Here is a 20,323-nt window from a genome sequence, read left to right as displayed (position 1 = left end):
CGCCTGCTGCAACCACTCCTGGATTTCTGCTTTACGCCAGCTAGAAGTTGGCACTTTTTGGCACAAACGGGAATTATATGAGACATTATCTATGATGATCACAGAGTACTCTGGCACGTTCGGAAGCAGGCACTCGGTGAACCACTTCTCGTAGCAGTCGGCGTGCATCGACGTATGGTAGACGGCGTTCTTGCCATCGGTCCTGAGGTGGGGAAGTGCGCCCGGTATAGCATCCTTTTGAAGAGCCGGCATGGACTATGATAAAACGTTTTCCTTTTCCAATGGCGTTCTTCCGTCCGTTGATTTGACTACCGTCCAGCCACGCCAAGTCCTCCATATCGTACTGATTATACCATGTCTCGTCGGTATAAATGATTTTGCTATCGGTAACTTCTCTACGCAGCCTCCTCATCTACCGCAAGAACTGACATCTCGTTGCTGCAATATGAGGTTTCTCGATCAGGATCTTGCGCTTGTCGATCCTTCGGTACTTAAATCCGTTCGCGAGTAGGTGTTTTCTTGCGGCGGATCTAGACATGGTGACGCCGAGCTGTTCGTGAAGAGCGTCCGTGATGGTGTTCAGAGTAACATGTTTTCCGTCGATGTACATTTGGTGTACCATTCTCCTCATCGCGCAAACATCGAACGGATCTAGATCCACCCTTGGTCTTGCTGCAGCTGGTCGGAATCGGCTTGGCAACTTCAGTCTGGCACCATTCTGGGCCTCACGTTGTATGCGGTAGACTGTAGTCTTCCCAACGCCCGTTACAGCTGCTGTTCTTAATAATGGACTCTCCCAGACGGCGTCATCGTCTCCCGCCTTCAACTTCATGTCCCGGTCTTCGACAAAATGTTGATACACATTATAAACAATTTCCCTACTTTGTGCCCCAAGAATCCTTCCAGACGCTAGATTAGATTTTTCATTCATTGGTAAGTAGGTACTAAAACATATAAAAGATATAAAAAGACAATGAAATATACAAGCAAAACAATATAAAAAGTTTTCACCGCGTAAAATATTACCGCAACACCCAAGTGATGCCGGTCATGATGCCGGTAATTTTTGGGCTACAGCACACTCGAATAATTACCCACGTGCAAAAAACCGTGCAAAATTGTTGGCAGCACTTTAATTCCGTTCTTTCTTACGATAAACAGAGCATAGTCCCTCCATCGACCCTTGACCAGCTGGCTGAGTTGCTAAGTCGAGTGACTTTGTTGCTGCCGGCTGAAGACACCCTCGGTCTGGACATGCTGCAGATCCCGCGCATTCCGCAGCACGAGCTGGCACACCTTACTCAGTAGGTGAGCGTTCCCTGACGCCAGTCCGGACGACTAGTTCGGCGCCGGGCCTGCGTCTGCACCATTCCCTTCGTCAGCCGCCGAGCGTCAGGTGGGTTTGCTCACGTCCCGGTGACAAGTTAAGTCCTGCGGATGAGGGAAGCTCCAACAGTGAAAATTCACAGCGCTGGCTGCCTGGCGCTTAGGCACGCAAAGATTGCGTAGCTTTACACGCCATATCTGTTAAACGCCAAGCGCATGCGCCAGAGGCGTGGCCAAGTGCCCCTTCCCTCCAAAGTGGTTTTACCCGGCCTACAACATTCATTTAAGAACTGAACTGACATTGAGGCTAAACATTCAATCACTAATATGTGCAACTTTTGATAAAGCTATTATAATTTATTTGATAAAGCTATCTGATAAAAATAGTATAGTACATCCAGTTGGAAGGGTGATGAAATTTGGCTCGCAGAGCGCTAAAACATGATTCTGAATGAAACCTCCAAAATTTTTGCATCTAATAAACTGACACACACTTAGGCTTAGTGGATGTTGGAGAAATGCTGTGCCTGAAGTTGTTTGCAAGGCAACATGTACAGTGAAACCAGAGTTGGCTCACGAATAGCTATGGAGAAAGCCTTTTGAAATCGATTCCCCATTCATTACCCGTATGATTGATGTTAAACATCCCGCACAGTGGAGATGATGATCGCCTTGCCCCCTCCCCCATACGTCTACGCCATGATTGTTGTCAAACGCTAGTGACTATCAAATAATGTCAAAGCACAGTAGGCTTTAAGTCATAATTAACTTTTCCATTCAGTGCCACATTTTATACAATAAGTTCATGTCATGGTTTTCGACTAAGAGAAATGATGGAAGATGTTGAGTTTTCAAACGTGAATAGCCCGTTCTTTGAAAACTGCGAACCACCAGCCAGAAGCCAGATTTTCAGTGGTTCTTTCTAAGGGCAGTGGATTCAAGGGGCAGGGAAACTTCTCTCCATTCGGACAGCCTTAAGCATAAACTACTCAGCGATCCATGGCAATGAGCGAAGTGTAAATCACGCCTCTGTCCCCTCCACCATCTCCACAGATGTTACGCCGCTAGTGCTTCGTTACGCCGCTAGTAAATCGCGCAAACACGTAGGGGCATTGGGATGATAACGGGATGTCGGTATCTATACAAACCATGAAAATGATTGCTTCAGAACCAACTCATGTTAATCTGGTTTACTTACTCGTGCCATTTAACCCAAGATAAGCCTCTTCAGATATACATCCAGTCAATTTGTTCGGCGAAACGCTCCAGAGCGGCTCAGATAACCAGCAATGATTACACAGTGCGTCACAAACCGAGCCGGGCACATACAGAAACCTCGGGCTGTTGAGTAAGGTGCAAAGTTCATGTCGGAAAAGTGGACCATCTTTGTAATGGAAGAGAGGAATTACTGCAGCCGTGAGATTGCCACCGACGGTCTGCGAGCAGAGCCGGTCTTCACCCGCAAGTGCGCCGAGAGTGGTCCGTCCTGCGCCGAGAGGGGCTGTCCCGCGCCGAGAGTGGTCCGTCCCGCGCCGGGAGTGGTCCGTCCCGCGCCGGGAGTGGTCCGTCCCGCGCCGGGAGTGGTCCATCCCGCGCCGAGAGGGGCTGTCCCGTGCGCCGACAGAGGCCCGTTCTTGTGTCAACAGGGGCTGTCCCGTGCGCCGACAGGGGCCCGTTCTTGTGTCAACAGGGGCTGTCCCGTGCGCCGACAGGAGCCCGTTCTTGTGTAAGCAGGGCCTGTCCCGTGCGCCGTCAGGGGCCCGTTCTTGTGTCAACAGGGCCTGTCCCGTGCGCCGACAGGGGCCCGTTCTTGTGTCAACAGGGGCCTGTCCCGTGCGCCGAAAGGGGCCCGTTTTTGTGTCAACAGGGGCCTGTCCCGTACGCCGACAGGGGCCCGTTCTTGTGTCAACAGGGGCCTGTCCCGTACGCCAACAGGGGCGCGTTCTTGTGCCAACAGGGGCCTGTCTCGTGCGCCGACAGGGACCCGTTCTTGTGTCAACAGGGCCTGTCCCGTGCGCCGACAGGGGTCCGTCCCGAGAGCCAACAGGCATCCGTGCCGTGTGCTGAGAGGGGCCTGTCCTGTGCACCGACAGGGGCCCCTCCCGGGGACCAACAGGGGTCCCTCCCGAGGGCCAACGGGGGCCTGTCCCGTGCACCGACAAGGGTCCGTCCCGAGGGCCAACAGGGGCCGTGCCGTGCGCTGAGAGGGGCCCGTCCCGTGCACCGACAGGTGTCTCTCCCGTGCACCGACAGGGGTCCGTCCCGAGGGCCAACAGGGATCCGTGCCGTGTGCTGAGAGGGGCCTGCCCAGTGAGCTGGAGGCCATCACAGACCACAGTGAGACGGTTACTCAGGCGGGAGCAGAAAACGGCGACTTTATGCTAACTTCGGGATGAGCCGACGCTGGATCCAGTCTGAACATGACCTTGGTTGATTTGGATACTTTTGAAGCCTGAATGTTGTGAGCTATCGTGATTCCTACCAAAATGACGTCATTGCCTGCAAAAAGAACGGGCAAAAAAATGCCTAGTTTACTGCTTGAAATCGCAGGTAGGTCGATGTGGGAAAAAATGCTTTAGCAGATATTCTTATCTGAAGAAATTCACGCATAGCATTGTGCATACGTGATGCGTATATATATATATCTCAATTGTCGTACGGTCAATGCTTCCCTGTCTCTTATCCAACTATGTGGAGTTGTGGACCTAAAACGTACATGTTTGTGCCCACAGACATGATGAGCCCTATCTACCCCACTGAAGCCCATTTCTGAACGGTCGCCGTGTTTTCGAGCCATGACACAAACAGGGGTGTGCGCCGAGGGAGCCGGTAGCCAGGACGGCCCCGGGATCATCCGCAGTGCTGAACACCACCTGACACGGCTGGTGAGGGGGGGAGGGGGAGAGGCTCCCACCTGCGGGCGCCGCCGCGCCGACAGGGGCGCAGCCAGGAAGCGGCGAGGAACGTGATGTAAGCACCCTTCTGTCTGGTTGTTGACGCCCCAAAAGAATCAAGACGGTTGTACGCGTCTGTCCTCGGGAACCAGAACAGCCACAGGACATTAAGTCGGCTGAATAAGGAACACAGAAGCACCATAAGAAAATCGTTTAAAGATAAAAGCGTGCGCACCAGTCTAATCAAAAATATGTCATCAGGATTGTTTGCGACGAGCGTCCGGGTAGCGTGCGTCTATTGAGGGATATCGATTACACACCATGAGGTAGCGTGCGTCTATTGAGGGATATCGATTACACACCGTGAGCACCGTCGAGAACATTCCGCGGCATCGATTTAACCGCCCGTCTGCTTGTCATCGCTATTCTGGTGGCTTCCGCCGCAGTGCGGGCAGAAGTCTGACACGTAGTGAAGGATTTTAACGTTATCCAGGCCAAGTCCACGACCGGATAGAAAGCGTTGTGTTTTCCTTGCATCACTCTCTCGCATCTCTCGTCCCTGTCACCTTCAGTCCTCCCAGCAGTCTCTCACCGGCCCTGTGAACCTCAACGACGGGGAGCTCAATCAAGCGGTCCTGTGGCATTCACGGAGTGCACCCACATTTCATTGGCTACTCTCCGGGTGGCGCTCCTGGCGGCGCCTCTGGCTGTCGGGCCGCCCGCGACCAGCTGCCTCCCGCCGGCGGGGCAGCGGGGCAGTCGGCCAGTCAACAGCCGACGCGGGCGGGGGGCTGGGCGCAGGTCGCGCGCGCGCCGCCCCCGCAGCGTCGGCTGGTGGGGGAGATTAAATCGGTGCCCGGCGCCGCCGCAGAGGCGGCTTCTGTCAGACCGGCGACGGCCAGCCGCAGTCGAGAGGCGGCTTCTGTCAGACCGGCCACGGCCAGCCGCAGTCGAGTGCGAGGAAGACGTCAACCACCATGGCCAAGATACAGATCATTGACATTAGTGAAATCGGTAAGGCTGGACGGGGGCGCATGCTGAACGTAAGGTGCGCAGCTCAGCTCGATGAAAGGACAGCCATGATGAGCACTTCTGGTAGGCTCCAGTGTGTTCTGTTGCCATTTCTTCGTTTACTCTTGCCAGAGCTGTCGAGGTTCTCCCGTCGGCTTATCGATCTCGGGAAGCCAATGCGTGTTAAAACAGGCAGCGGTCGTCACCAGGTCCGTGCAGCGATGCGGGCATTGGGAAGCGTGTTGTTCATTGGCGCATCGATCATGCAACACACCGTAAAGGGCACTGTGACGTAGGTATTAACCCCAGCCCCCGCAGTACACCCTCAGCATACCTTACCATCAACGTGTCACGACTCGTTCCCCTGAAATCGCCTAACTTCCCCTGTTATTGACCTTTCTCTACCCTGGCTGTTCTCTCTCATGACTCAGATCTTCCTCTCCTTTCTCACATCTGTGCTGACCTGCGTGACACCATCTTCAAGATGGCCATCTTCTCCCTTGACCCCACGGCTACCCTTCCCACTTCCCGTCCTGACTCCCCTGACGTCCCCATCTTTCCTTTGCTCACCTTCAGTTTACCTTTCCTGGCCCTCTCCCATTCATGTCAGAATTGACTGCCGCAGTCTCCTTCTCTGCTTCTCCGCCCGGCTCCTTTCACACCACTCTTCCGGACTACAACGCCCTTCCACGTGTCACAGTTCAAACAGATAACTTTACCACTGCATCACAGCACTCTTGTCATCTTGAGCTCAGATATCATTTCTTTCCCCCAGACTTTTCCGCCACATTTCCCCGATTCCCAACTGACGCGGCGCTACCGTTGTTATAACACTCTCGGATGTCGCTGCTCTCCCTTGCTCCTACATCATGTGCCTCTGACTGCCCTGTGCACTCCTCTGACTCTCCATCTGCCGTGACACTGCCGTCGTTGACGCCCTCTCAGGGCTCGCTCCCGCCCTCTGACTCCCCGTGACTCCCTTGGCTTTCCCTCTGCTGCGGCGCTGCCGTCGTTGTCGGCCCTTTAGGCGTCGCTCCCGTCCTCAGACTCCCCATGCACTCCTCTGACTCCATCTGCCGGGGCTCTGCCGTCGTTGACGCCCTCTCAGGCGTCGCTCCCGTCCTCTGACTCCCCATGCACTCCTCTGACTCTCCATCTGCCGTGACTCTGCCGTCGTTGACCCCCACTCAGGCGTCACTCCCGCCCTCTGACTCCCCTTGACTCCCTTGACTTTTCCTCTGCTGTAGCGCCGTCGTCATTGTCGGCCCGCCAGGCGTCGCTCCCGTCCTCTGACTCCCCATGCACTCCTCTGACTCTCCATCTACCGTGGCTCTGCCGTCGTTGACGCCCTCTCAGGCGTCGCTCCCGTCCTCTGACTCCCCATGCACTCCTCTGACTCTCCATCTGCCGTGGCTCTGCCGTAGTTGATGCCATCTCAGGCGTTGCCCCGTCCTCTGACTCCCCATACACTCCTCTGGCTCTCCCTCTGCTGCAGCGCTGCCGTCGTCGACGCCCTCCCAGGCGTCGCTGCTCACCGTCGGCTCCGACATCGTTCGCGCCTTCCGCCTGACGGGCTTCGCCTACCTCCGCGGCCACGGCGTGCCCCTCAGCCTGCAGGCAGACACGTTCACCGCCGCGCGCGCCTTCTTCGCGCTGGACGAAGCGTCGAAGCTGCGCTTCGAGCGCTTCGCGCGCACCGGCTACAACGGCTACACGCCGGTTGGCGGGGAGAACACGGGCAGGCTGCGCGCCGATGTCGACCTGCTCGACCTCAAGGAGTGCTACGATTTCCACATATTCGGCGAGGTGAGGCGGGGGAACAGCTCTGGCAGGGAAAGGTTGAGCTAGAAGACGGGGGAGGTGGAGCGCTGGCAGGGAAGGTCAGATAGCGGCTCTGGCAGGGGTGGGGCAGTGGCTGTGACAGGAGAGGACAGAGGTGTGAGCTGGAATGGCGTGGACGGGGGAGGCGGATGGACTGGGCAGGCCAGTAGGGCTGGGGGCTGGAGAGGCGAGAGTGTCTGGAGAGCGGGCAGGCGAGCGGGCGGGATCAGCGGGCAGGGAGGAACCGACTGCCCTCTGGATGGAACCGACTGCCCTCTGGATGGAACCGACTGCCCTCTGGATGGAACCGACTGCCCTCTGGATGGAACCGACTGCCCTCTGGATGGAACCGACTGCCCTCTGGATGGAACCAGCTGCCCTCCTCTTGTTGCTCTCACTCTCACTCTCTCTCTCTCTCTCTCTCTCTCTCTCTCTCTCTCTCTCTCTCTCTCTCTCTCTCTCTCTCTCTCTCTCTCTCTCTCTCTGTCTTTCTCCCTCCCCCCTCTCTCTCTTTCCCTCTTTCTGCTTGTCTTCTTTTGTCTTTTGTTTCGCTCTCTTCCTGTCAACCTCGCGCTATCTGTCCCCGGATAATGCGTGGACATCCACACGTGCGATCCTCTGCACTCAACACGCTGGGGTTCGCCTTTGTTGCGTAAGTTTGCGTCATGCGCAATGACTCAGGTTCTCTCCCCGCCCAGCCCTGGCTAGAGTCGTCTGGAGGCATCGTTAGTGCGCAGTTGCAGAGTTGTACGCACGCCTGATAAACCCATGACGAGAGCGTCTAGAAACGTCTAGAAATATCAGCTATCGCAACGTCCCGCAATGCGGACAAGGCCGAAGAATGCCGAGAAATGTGGGTGTTGCGATATACAAAACAATGTTGTCTTGATGGCGAAATATTTAACATGAAATTATTTTTGTGAGATTAGGTGAACCGCAGCCACACTTGTCAAAACGCATTCAGCATCTAGAAATAGACAATGCAAGTGCTAGTTAAGACAAGTTGAATTTCGACAGATCCGCCCTTCGCCAACATCACATGCCCACATAACGCTAAATCCTCATATTCCAACACTTGTGGTTTTGCGATTAGATTCCCTCATTCCGATAGGAATGATGCTGTATGCGAGCGTTTTTCACGCAGCATGGCAGGATGCAGTGGCGGGGCAATAAGTTTTGCGGGAGACAATTTTTAGCGTCACCTGCTCTCATGTGCACTCACATGGAATGTGAATTATTCTTTGAGTCGTATAGTTCTCGTGTAAACCGACCGCCCCGACAGCGATGCACGTATGCCGACGGAAGCTCACGCATGACTGCCTTCAGGTAGCGAGTGAACAGACGCACCCAGGAAAAGCAATTCACATATTAAGTCGTTACATAAACTACGACTGAGACTGTATTAGTGTACGGCTATGAATTGGGCTATGAGATTCACTCGCTGTGTGAGCCCGGGATGTCCCATCACGGGCATTTCACATCAGTCGTGCGTTCTGGATGATAGGTGTTATTTAAACACGACGGCAGGTCGCAACAGAGCCGTAGGGAACATTTGAACGACTTGCGCAACCACCACCATCCATCGGTCCGTTACGGTGGTCCAGCTCGTTTTTTTTTCTCTTCAATTCGGTACCGTTTTTCGCTTACTGCTGAGCACTTCGTTATACCGTTGTGGCCACGCAGCATTTCAACCTCACTGGCTGTGCTGTGCGGTGAGATGGGACACCTCACAGCCACCTACTGAGCCATGCGACCCCTTCAGGCAGCACCAGTCGCTGGGTAGAGGTGTCAAGGTCGGGTGGGTGTTTCCGGGAATCGTACTCGGCCGCTGTCAACACAATGGCTCAACCAGGCTGCAGAAGAGAGCGCTGGACTGCCAGATGGAGTAACACCACACCGCTGTATCTGATGTTCAGAAGGAGCTCGTAATGCGAGGTTGGACACTTGCCAGATCTCGTCCGGATGTTGTGTCGCAGCTCCGTCTCTTGTGTCTCGGAGAGGACGAGTGCTAGAGGCACGTGCGCCGTGTAACTGTGACATTTCTTCCAGATTTGCGGAAGTAAGTAGACTAGATGCGCATCATGTATGCTGTCTTTTATTTTCTTTGCATTTTTCACTTTGAATTGCTGTCCTCATTGGCTTTTAACATCGATATAAACAGTCGCCGCTCCAAATCGCACAAGTGTTTGATGCACGGTTGTAAGCCAAAACAAGGTCGTGCTCCGTTCACGAAGTTTCATTTTGTCTGTCCAGCCAAGTCAGGAGTAGTGGCAAATCATTCATGGCTTAGATGAGCGCATTAAAAAGAAATATTCCCCGCATCCCGTAAGGGGGGGGGGGGGGGGGGCTGTAAAAAGCCATGATGTTTTTGACTTACAGCGCCACCTACCCGATTCCTCCTTGGTAGGCAGCGCCGCCTACTGATCTTCCTCTGTGCGGCTGAAGACGGGCCACTTCACAGTGGCGCCATCACACGTCCCCGTCGGCGGTGACACATGCCCAGTGCAGTCACAGCTAGCCCAGTACGTTTTGCGCATCCTCCGCAAACGGGGTCTACAGTCGTCGAGGAAAATACGGCCTCAGCGACTCAGCCTTCTGCGCTGGGATTTTCAACGATTTTCTATGACAGTCAGCTGAAAGTGCCGGAGGAAGACATTTTTCAAGGTAGACAGACTGAGCCGGAAGCGCAAGAAGATTCCGAAGCAAAAAGTGCGCTAGTAAGCCGGTGCACTATAAGAACATATAGCTTTGCCACGGGAAGACGGGCGAGACCGGTCCAGCCACCATACGACTATGGAGGCAGTTATACGCCGGTTTGTTGGGCTCCGGGTTTCCCTGGGATGTAACGCCGGGAGTGGGCGCAGCGATACTTGGAAGAGAAAAGAAGGAAGTAAAAGTAAAGCAAAGAAGAAAGTAATCGTCCATTGCAAGAGTAGGATTGTTGGCAAAAGTTGCACTTTCCTTACGTTAGACTACACCTAGAGTACTGAGTGCAGACTTGGTCCCCATGCTTCCAAAAAAGTTTAGATCGGCTGGGCAGAGACTTAGAGAAGATCTGATAGAGGCATTCAAGAAAGGAATAGACAAGATAGATCTCCAAGGAGCACTGGAAATTAGGCCGAGACTTAGAGGAAACCAGTTACAATTAGCAAAAGGTAGGAGCAGAACTATGAAGAGGTAGATGTTGCTAAGTCGAAGAGAAGTGAATCATTGGGACGGACCGCCAAACGAAGTTGTAGGAAGTCCCGCCCTAGCAATATTTAAAAACCATTGGAACAAGTTCTGTTGGTCTAAGAATCTCATTTATAGCTAGATTCAGGCAGGTCAGGTGGTAAACTTAGTGTCAATGATGGGTGCGAAACATGGGGTGGACCAATCTTGATGGGCCTTCGTGGCTCTGTGTTGATCTGGTGTCCATCTGTCTATATGTCTATATAAACGTGCTGTTTATTTAGACAAAGCAGAAGTCCTACAGATCGCAGCACATAACCTGCGAATGCAAAGATTCGTCGCTATTCGTGCGAGAAGACGTATGGCCCCAGAACACTATGCGCGACAGTGGCATCGGACCGAAACAGCGGCGCGGACAGGACAGCCACAGTGGGGCTAAATGACTGTTGCTGTCGGGGCCTGCCATCTACGCACCGTGAGCTACAGGTCCGTTCGTCGGGATGGCTATCTAAGAACAATGGGGAATCGTTTGCCTGACCTTGGCTGACAGTGCAACTTGTTCTGCCGGAACAGTTTGCGCAATTTTTTCCTGGCATAGGGCATGACATGACTTTTTCCCACTGACACTCCAGCATGTTTGATTCGAACTTGCCCGTCAGAGAGGGCTGCAGTTCATTGTAAGCACAGTTTACCGGGGTATATTGGTCCTTGAAAATGTATCCATTGAATTCAAACATTAGTTAGTGACCGGACGTAGAACTAATCACGAATGACAAAAACTGCACGATCATTTCGTTGCGTAAACCATGTCAATGAAATGTCAATCGAACTGGAAATTTTGTGTTTCGATGTTTTCGGAGACTGGAGTGCAAGTGTTCGCGACTGGCTTTTGCAGATTGCCGCGGGAAATTAACCTGTCGGTTAGAGGGATGCTACCTGAAACCAGCCGTACATTTGTTAGTGTTCCATAGAGGACTGACTCCAGGCTGGAGCACGGAGCGTCTAGTACATATTTCATTATGCTGTACGCGAACTCGATGTACATCATGATTTATACACTGAAGGTCGCATCCAATCAACACTCAGCTAAAACCCAGTTACATGCCAGATTCGATTACAGCTGTCGGCGATAAACAAAACGCCTTATAATGTTATGGAGCGATTAAGCAAATGACCAATGGTAAGCAGGGTGACACCATCTTGAATCAGATGCTTAAATAGGTCAACATTGTTTGATCGATTCGATGCATTAGTTTAAGCTGTAGTGATTTAGTACTTTGACACATTTTACTACTGTCCAAATTGTTTACGACGCAACTCTTGCATGTCCGGAGCCAGCAGGGGGAACGGGCTCAAATGCATCAGATCAGTTTAAATTCAACGATAAACCTGGTTGAAGCCTCCATATAGCAGACCTCTATATGGTGTCGCGAAACACACGAGGAGTACAAATGAATGCAACTCCAAAGACTCCTTGAAATGCATAAAAGCAAAAAAAAACTGGATGTAAGTACGCAATCTGGTTCGCGAAGCGACGTAAGCAAGGCTGAAAAATGCTCCACTCGCAATGAAACTGGCTGATTGTAATCCAGGACCGTTTGGGAAGGAAATAAAAGCGCTGAGTTTCAACAATAATCCTATTGGACAGCCCACACATTACGTTACGCATATGTTGGTGAGCGAATTGATAGAGCGTAACCGAAATGTGGAAGAGTGGAGGGGGGACAGGGTAACTTTACGCTCAAGCGTGGCCAGGGTAGTCCATTTTCAAAATGCTTCAAAACCCTAAAGCCAGATCTCGTTGGTTTTCTCATAGGACGAGCGATACGCTCGTCTTTAATTCGCCCCTCTAGCTCGATTTGAGGCCGAACAAACATTATGTTTTGGGAAGTTGCATTTAACACAGCGTAACGAGGTAGGGGGAGAGGCTTCGTCCAGCGTAACAGTGGGTAGCAGGGGTAAACGGCAAACATGAATGTCGAAACATGCATAACGTAATTTGTGGATGGCCCCTATTATAACGGCTATTAATTGTGGATGCAAGCAGTAGCGGAGTTGTGGCAATAGCAGTATAAAAGCCTGTTTAGCTGTCTCGAAGTCGTTCTTGTTTGTTGGTGTCTGAGGACGCGCCGAATACAATAGTCATTTTGTACCCATACACATTTTAAGTCAGCTTGAGGTACTGTCTCATCGTCCCCGGAGGAAGTAAGAGTCACAAATGGTGAAACTGAATGAGAGAATGATAGGGGATCTTAGCGAAAACAAAGCGAATGATCTACTTGGAACTTTCGCAGAGGGCTTAAAATATGCTCGCAAGCGCTTGTTTGCAGTTCTGTATGTTTCTCAAACACCAGTGCATTGGGTGTCCCGAACACAGTGTCGCACTGTTGCACTGTTGCAATGTTGGTAATAATGCACTGGCTTCCATTGTTCGAGACAAAGCTGGATTACAATGCATCCAAGGAAAACCAACGTCACGGTACACTCACCTACGTTTTGAGAAAAGTGTTCTGAGCTAATTCCATTTCAACGAGCTCAGCTGCAACTCGCAAGTCATGACAATCAGTTCGGCTTTATTAGTGTTATCGAACTGGTCACAAAAGTATCGGTTCACAAAGCATTGAATAGTACTGTTTTCACTTGCTTCCTCAACGCTAGGAAAGCGTTTGACGGAGAGTTCATAAAACACTTTTCGAAAAGCTCGAGGGGCGTGATGTCGCTGATAATGTTAGACGTGTATTAATCCATTGGTATTGCAACCAGATGAGGTCTGTTCCATGGGCATATGCCGCACTTGAAAAGTTTGTTGTAAGTAATGGAATTGACAAGGTGGCATCCTATCGATGTACTTATTCCATCCATACCTCGTAAGCTTAAGCTCATCGCTCAGTTAGAATCGCATTGCCTTTCCCAACTGTACGTGCATCATAAGACCTGAATGTGAGCATGTAGCCATGTGGACCAGCATTCGTACCCACAAATGTGCGTAAGCGTGTGAGTCTGTAACGAGGACGTTTATGTTCATGCTCTACCCTGCAGAATGAACACCAGCGAGCCACAGCCTCAGTGGCGAACGCTTCTGCCGACGAATGACCACTGCTGTTGACATGTGGCCCCTTTTAGGATTACCCAGACGCCGTGATGCCGGGCTTCAGCCAGCAGCTGGAGAAGCTGGCGCTGGCCTGCTGCAAGCTCAGCGACCGACTGCTGGCTGCGCTGCAGGAGGCGCTGGTCCAGGAGCAGCCGGCAGACAGGTCCCAGCAGCTGTCTGGGAACCGGCCGACTGCTCAGCTGACTGAATGTCACCAGACTGAAGATACTCCGCCTGCTGAAGATCACCAAACTGGAGACAGACAGCGGGCCGAATGTCACCAGACTGAGGGCAATCGGCCCGCTGAAGATCTCCAGACTGGAGACGATCTGCCCGCTGAAGATCACCAAACTGGAGACAATCAGCGGGCCGAATGTCACCAGACTGGGAGCGATCGGCCAGCTGGAGACCTCCAGACTGGAGACAATCCGCCCGCTGATGATCACCAATCTGGAGAGAGTCAGCGAGCCGAATGTCACCAAAATGGAGAAAATCCGCGAGCCGAATTTCTCCAGACTGGGGGCAATCGGCCCGCTGAAGATCACCAAACTGGGGACAGTCAGCGGGCCGAATGTCTCCGGACTGAAGACGGTCACCCTGCTGGGGAGCAGCAGGTGCGCGGCGCTGAGCCGCTGCCGCCGGTCGCACTCACGGCCGGCCACCGGCGGATGCTGCGCCACGGCGGCTGCGCGGCGCTGCGCGTGCTCAGCTACCCGCCGGTGCCAGCGACCGTGGCGCCGGGCGCGGTGCGCTGCGCCTCACACACCGACTACGGCACCATGACGCTGCTCTTCCAGGACGAGCTCGGCGGACTCGAGGTCAGGAGCCGCGCTGTGTTCGGAAATGAGGTGTTCGTTCTTAACATGATATTTGTTTCTATTTCGGACATATATTCTCTTAATCGGGCTACATAAATAGTACATCAGACATAATTAATCGTACATAACATAATTAATCACACATAATTAATCGTACATTGATGGTACTGTAGGGATGCCATGTCTCCTTTAAGGTTTCGGGCTGTCCAGGCACACAGTTTTTCTGCCTGTTCAGTTACACGCCTCGACAGCTGGTGGCTGTCGTGGGCGAGAATTGCCCATCACCTTGGACAATGATTGGTAGTTATTGCCTTTCATACACTGGCCGGAGCTTGTTCAAGAGGAGTGTGACATTCGATAATCTTTTGGACACAGCTCTGCCCAACACCAGGTTGCAACTCTAGACAATGTAGATTCTTTTGCACATAGATGACCGCCAGGAAGTGCTCACCATCGGACGCCGTGACCTATAGTTGTTAGTAATGCACAGAATCTTCGACAGAACAACCCACTATTACCTAAGCCGGAGAAATGGAACAGCACAAACGACATGTTGACGACTGTCCAAAGCGTTTCAGAGGGGCTAGGTTCGGAATGTTTCCGTCTTCTTTGGGCGTGCTGGCGGCTGAGTGCCACTGAGTGCCACTATTCTCACCGTTTTTTAGGTTTATGGTAAGACACCTAACGCACTTTCACACAAAAACGCCCGCATTTCGAGAGCTGCGTGCAACTCTAAGTCTTTAGACTACGTGGCCGTCTTCAGGCGACGTGACCGTCCTCAGACTACGTGGCCGTCTTCCGACTAAATTGTTATCATTATGACGATGCTATCGATATCACGCACACACATCATGCCCCCGAAGCGAAGGGACGCCATGTTGAACAGAATAACCCATTTGCCACATGTTCTCGTTGAGCTTGCGGACCGAAAGACATGATGCCCCATCCAGAACGTTTGGCAGCTTTCATGACCTTGATGATCCGCAAAGGATCCGCAATTGCGTGGAAGATATAACCGACTACACCACTAACTGCAGCGCAGCTTACACAAGCTCAGTGGCGATCAGGTCATCCTGACAGAGAGTCAGTTATTCGGCTGCAAAAAGCAGCGGTTCGCACGCCGTCTGCGACGGCCCGAGCCTGTCCACCTCTCCGCGCCAGGCCTTGCATCACGGGGTGGGGCGGCGACCTCGTGCCTCGGCGGGGGTTGACAGCCCCTCAGCGCTATCTGCAGCGATCGGCCGTGGCGACATGTGACCAGCCCGGCTGATTTACTCGAGCCGTGCCCCGGCCTCCCGGCGACCCGCGGCGAGGCTGCACGGCACAGACGGCACCAGCGATTGGAAGGGGGCGGGAAGGGGGATGGGGTGGGGTGGGGTGGAGGATGGACAGTAGTGAGGACATTTTAATAATTTTTAGAAACATGGCACTGTAATGGCCAAAAATAACAGCCCCACATGCCAATGGCACAAAAAAGAAAAAAAAAAGTGATGTAGCAATGTCAGTGTCAATGTGGCAATGTGCAAAGTTAGTGGTTAGCGGCGGTGAGTGGCAATGTTATTACGGCCGCCATTTGTGGCCAAGACAGGCTTCACGAGCGGCCCTATGTGGCTCATCGGACTTGCCCGGGTATGGTCACCCTTTTGGGCGTGACGTACGCTGGCGGTGTCTTGGGCATACTTGGTCAGGCTGTTAACGAGTGAAACTGCCCACACCGCTGATGTGGCGTGGTTTCTGACCTACCCCGCCACATGTCACATCAGACAGGTACCAACAGAAGCACTCGGGCTACAACGGGGTAGAAGTACCTCTGCAATATACATAAAAAGAGCTTGAATATTTGAACGTCCATGGCCATATTCACGTGTCCCTGCCGGCGGCACGATCACAGACCCTCCGCTGCACACCGATCGCGCCGCTCCGAGGTCTCCGGACGACCCCCGCGCGGGGGCCTCCCCCGGAGAGGCCCGGGAGGGCGCCCGCCACGAGCTGATCCCGAGTTATCACCGGGCAGCGGTCCGGGACGGTGGGAGGGCGCCCCGCCCGTGTCACGAGCCTCTAACGGCACTCCGGCGGCCATCGGACGCGAATTATGACCGGCTTCGTCATTGTGAGAGTGGTCTGGCAGTGCAGGCCGGGCGGGAAGTGCGGTCGTTTGTGTGGTCATCAACTCAGGTGGAAATACTGCAGCTGCTGTTGGTGCCGCGATGGACCGCCGTGCGTGGGATAAAGGCGTGAAATGTGTGGGATTTCGTCAGGGGCGTCATTAACAATGCATTTAGGCCAAGTGCAATACCTGCACGACTGCCATCGCAATTGGACATGTGGTCGGAGTCAACATTGATGCAAGGCCACAGCTCTGCAGTTTATTGTGCTGATGATGAATGAGCCTTCTGGAGATTGTGCATGATCAGAAGGAAGCTTCATTAGCTCTGTTGTGTAACCAAATGGCATACAAGATCAATCTGTAGGTTCATACCTACCACGCCGCCATACGGGGCCAAGTCAGGATCAATGTAACAGAGCACACACACACACACACACACACACACACACACACACACACACACACACACACACACCACACCACACACACACACACACACACACACACACACACACACACAACACACACACACACACACACACACACACACACACACACACACACACACACACACACACACACACACACACACACACAACACACACACACACACACACCACACACACACAACACACACACACACACACACACACACACACACACACACACACACACACACACACACACACACACACACTTCATCGAAAGATTTAAACTCACAAGCCAAATTTGACTAGCAAACCTCAAGCCATTGTCGCAGCCACTGTACACATGATCTTCTCTGGCTTATTTTCAGTTGAAAGGTTTTATGAGCATGACAAGACACGGAAGGGCAAGATTGCTGTCTCGCACAGATGCGGCTCTCTCTCTCCCTCTCTTCCCTCCTTTCCTCTCTCTCCCCCTCTCTCTCCCTCCTTTTTTTCTCTCTCTTTCTTTCTCTCTCTCTCTCTCTCTCTCTCTCTCTCTCTCTCTCTCTCTCTCTCTCTCTCTCTCTCAGCCTACCTGATGCCACCCTTGCACCAGGCTGCCATCATCCCTCCCAATCAGATCCTCCGGATAACTCTTGTCCTTAACCCTTACGGTGTCACGCGCGCTCTGGAACGACCCTTGCAACACTGGTGTCCCCACATTGCCATGGTAGCTCTTTCGCTAACTTTGTCACACAGAAAAAGCCCTGTCGCCAGTGTCACCATCACGACGCCCTTGTGCTATCCTGGTGGGCCCGATGCCACACAGATGACCCCAAACTACCCTGGTGAGCCCAACACCACACAGGTGACCCCAAACTACCCCGGTTGAGCCACCACGTCGACGCCCACACGACCCCGTCACCACCCAAGCTGACCGTGCCCCCCCCCCCCCCACACTCGGCAGGTGGAGACGGCCGACGGCGTCTGGACGCCGGCCCCCGCCCGTGCCCGACACGATCCTCGTCAACGTCGGTGACCTGATGGAGACGTGGTCCTCGGGCCGCCTGCGCGCCACCAAGCACCGCGTCGTCATCCCGAAGGAGGAGGCGCTGCGCCGTCGCGCCCGACAGTCCATCGCCATGTTCGTCGAGCCCGACGATGACGTCCTAGTGCGCCCGCTGGACGGAGACCCGCGCTTCGCGGCCGTCAACGCCGGCGAGGCGCTCCGCCGCAAGTTCGCGAAGACGTACCCAGCCTTCGCCTCGCGGCTGCGGAAGCAGTGAGCGGCGGCGCGGCGGCGCCGTGGAGCTGCGCGAGCGCTGGCCGGACAAGGCGGCCGGTGTTGCCTGAGCGGAGCGGAGAAGAACTGCGGTCATTCAGGCGGCGTGGTGGTGGGAAGAGAGGAAAGGCAGAACGGGTGTTGATGTCGCGAAGCAGAGAACATGTCGATTAGGCAAATGGATGTGGAAACAGAACGGATATCGCCGAAGAAAGATAGCATAGGAAACGGTAAGCAAAAGTCAGGGTAGGCATAGCCCTCAGCCAAGCAGCTGCAGTTTTGCGCACTTCCACGCGCAAACGTCTCCGCCATCTGAAGGAAAACGACACCACTTTTTCGTTTAAGCGCGGGTTATTTTAGCAGTTTTTTTCGTGACATAGCGTATTTCCTTACAAAGTGTGCAATAAGACACAAAGGAGGTACTTTGCAAGACGTCTTAAATGAGATTTGTGGTCCTGTTGTGCCATGGTTGAGGCAAAGAGCGAAATATCATATCGTTGTTCTAATGATCTTTAGCTGTTTATCGTACATCCATGGATTATATAAACGCAGATATTATTTAGCCTGTTCAAAACCTTGCATTGAAGTCTGACGGCTTTGTGTCAAGTTTGACCCTCCCCTAGCGATTACACCTACATGTATCACCGTACACTTTCAGCATGTGTGTCGGTAATTTCATCTGTGCAATATAGATTGTTTCAAACCCCGAACTGCGTATCAGTCAATACAGATATGTATGCTTACGACAGTCTTATTGGGCTGAAGAGAGAAGAAGCCAACGTTTCGGGCCTCAATCCCCACATACAATGAGGCACCCGAACTTGGGGCACTTGAACCGCCCAGCATTGCAGGTAAGGAGGGTCAAATGCACTTGAGCCTTACACACACGAATACACACGAATGAAACAATCTATCCGATTTTAGAATCTATCGAAGTTAGGTGTTTGCGATCAACAAGAAAGATTGTTTTGGTTGTAGAACACGCTGCTTTCGCAGACTTAACGCACATCCTCCAAAGCACCTATCCGCCTTGCGCCTCGCGCCGAGAGAGTAATGGCAATCAAGGTTTGCCTCGAAGGATTCCGTTCTGGTATGAATGCTTCTGGGACATCGGACACATTCATGGTATCATGGGACACATTTATGTACCACGGTTCTCAGATGATGGCTGCACAAGAACATCTCGGCTCATGGCTATTCTAAGCTACATAACTGATTGGTTGCCTGACATGGAACACCTAGATCATTTTTTTCGGGAGGCATGCTGCCCCGGCATGTTCATACAATGGTTTTTAGGAGACACACTCTGGTTATGTTGTGTTTTATTGGTATTAAAGATGTTACCGGTGTGTGCATCAGTCTGTAAATAAAATACACATTGATGATGTGAGCCTAAGCGGGCATCTCTAATAAAACCATTCACACCTGAAACAGGACTTCCAAAATTTGGGACACACGCCAGGCCACTGACCGCTTAATCCTATGCCGGCTATATGCAATCAAGTGACCGCTCAATTTCGTGCGTGAAGGACAGAACATCTGTGATAATAATAACATAAATGTAAGAAATTTGCCCTTGACAGGCATGGCCTGCGGCCGGTGGCAGCGGTCCCGCTGAAGGTTGACGTCAAAGGGCAGGACGGACCGTGCCGAGCATTGCGGCACGCTAAGCTTTCGCCACTAAATTCTGCCGTTGCCTGGAGTTTTGCGATCGGATGGTGGGGGTCAAGGTTCACACAAGCACTGCAAAGCGTGAGCGCTGATCACAGAAATCCGTCCATTCAAGGGTTTTGGACCACATTTATAAAAACTGTCACGAATATACATATATTCCGGAGACGCAATGCTGTGTTGCAAGGAGCTTTGCGGCTGCACGCAGCCCGTTTGGAATGAAATTCGGCACTAGAGAGCACGGGACCATCCGAATACTGCATGATAATGCTCTGTACCTGTACGTCAGGTAACGGTTACGCACCCCGATGACTGCATGCCAGCCATGACATGGCACCCGAATTTTCCGATTCCGTTGGGCGTTGTGAGGATATTGGATCAAGAACAAAGACCGGCGTCGGAAATCGGCACGGAAAATCAGTCATTTTCTTGCGACGCGTGTGAATAAGACGGTCTTAAGGACAGTGCTTGTCTTCCAGTTCACGGGAAAATTGACATTTTTATTTGGATACCAAGGCATATTGCACGTGGCAAATCCTTTGATCTTAACGCAGGAGTATTTTGCAAGTATCTTGCAGATTGTTGCTCTAACCGCAATCTTGCGGGAGTCCGCTACGCTCAAGCTATACGAGCTGTGCGGTGCAGATCACCTCCCCGCTTTCACTCAAGCCGGAGCAGACTCGCAGCACTTAGTCCAAAACGAATGCAGTAAATGAAACATTAA

General features: G+C 52.7%; 1 protein-coding gene across 1 annotated transcript; it reads left to right on the top strand.

The window, feature by feature from the left end:
* Window positions 1-5,005: 5,005 nt before the first annotated feature.
* On the top strand, window positions 5,006-18,629 carry LOC119095752 (2-oxoglutarate-dependent dioxygenase ucsF). Its single transcript, XM_037218607.1, has 4 exons — window positions 5,006-5,234; window positions 6,727-7,037; window positions 13,347-14,164; window positions 17,647-18,629. The coding sequence occupies exons 1-4, from the start codon at window positions 5,198-5,200 to the stop codon at window positions 17,930-17,932; spliced, it is 1,452 nt and encodes a 483-aa protein (XP_037074502.1). The 5' UTR covers window positions 5,006-5,197; the 3' UTR covers window positions 17,933-18,629.
* Window positions 18,630-20,323: the final 1,694 nt, after the last annotated feature.

This window comes from Pollicipes pollicipes, unplaced genomic scaffold (genome assembly GCF_011947565.3).
Source record: "Pollicipes pollicipes isolate AB1234 unplaced genomic scaffold, Ppol_2.1 Scaffold_4219;HRSCAF=4965_pilon_pilon_pilon, whole genome shotgun sequence".
In the NCBI taxonomy this organism is placed as follows: Eukaryota; Metazoa; Arthropoda; class Thecostraca; order Pollicipedomorpha; family Pollicipedidae; genus Pollicipes; species Pollicipes pollicipes.
This window is presented reverse-complemented; position numbering and strand designations above follow the sequence as displayed.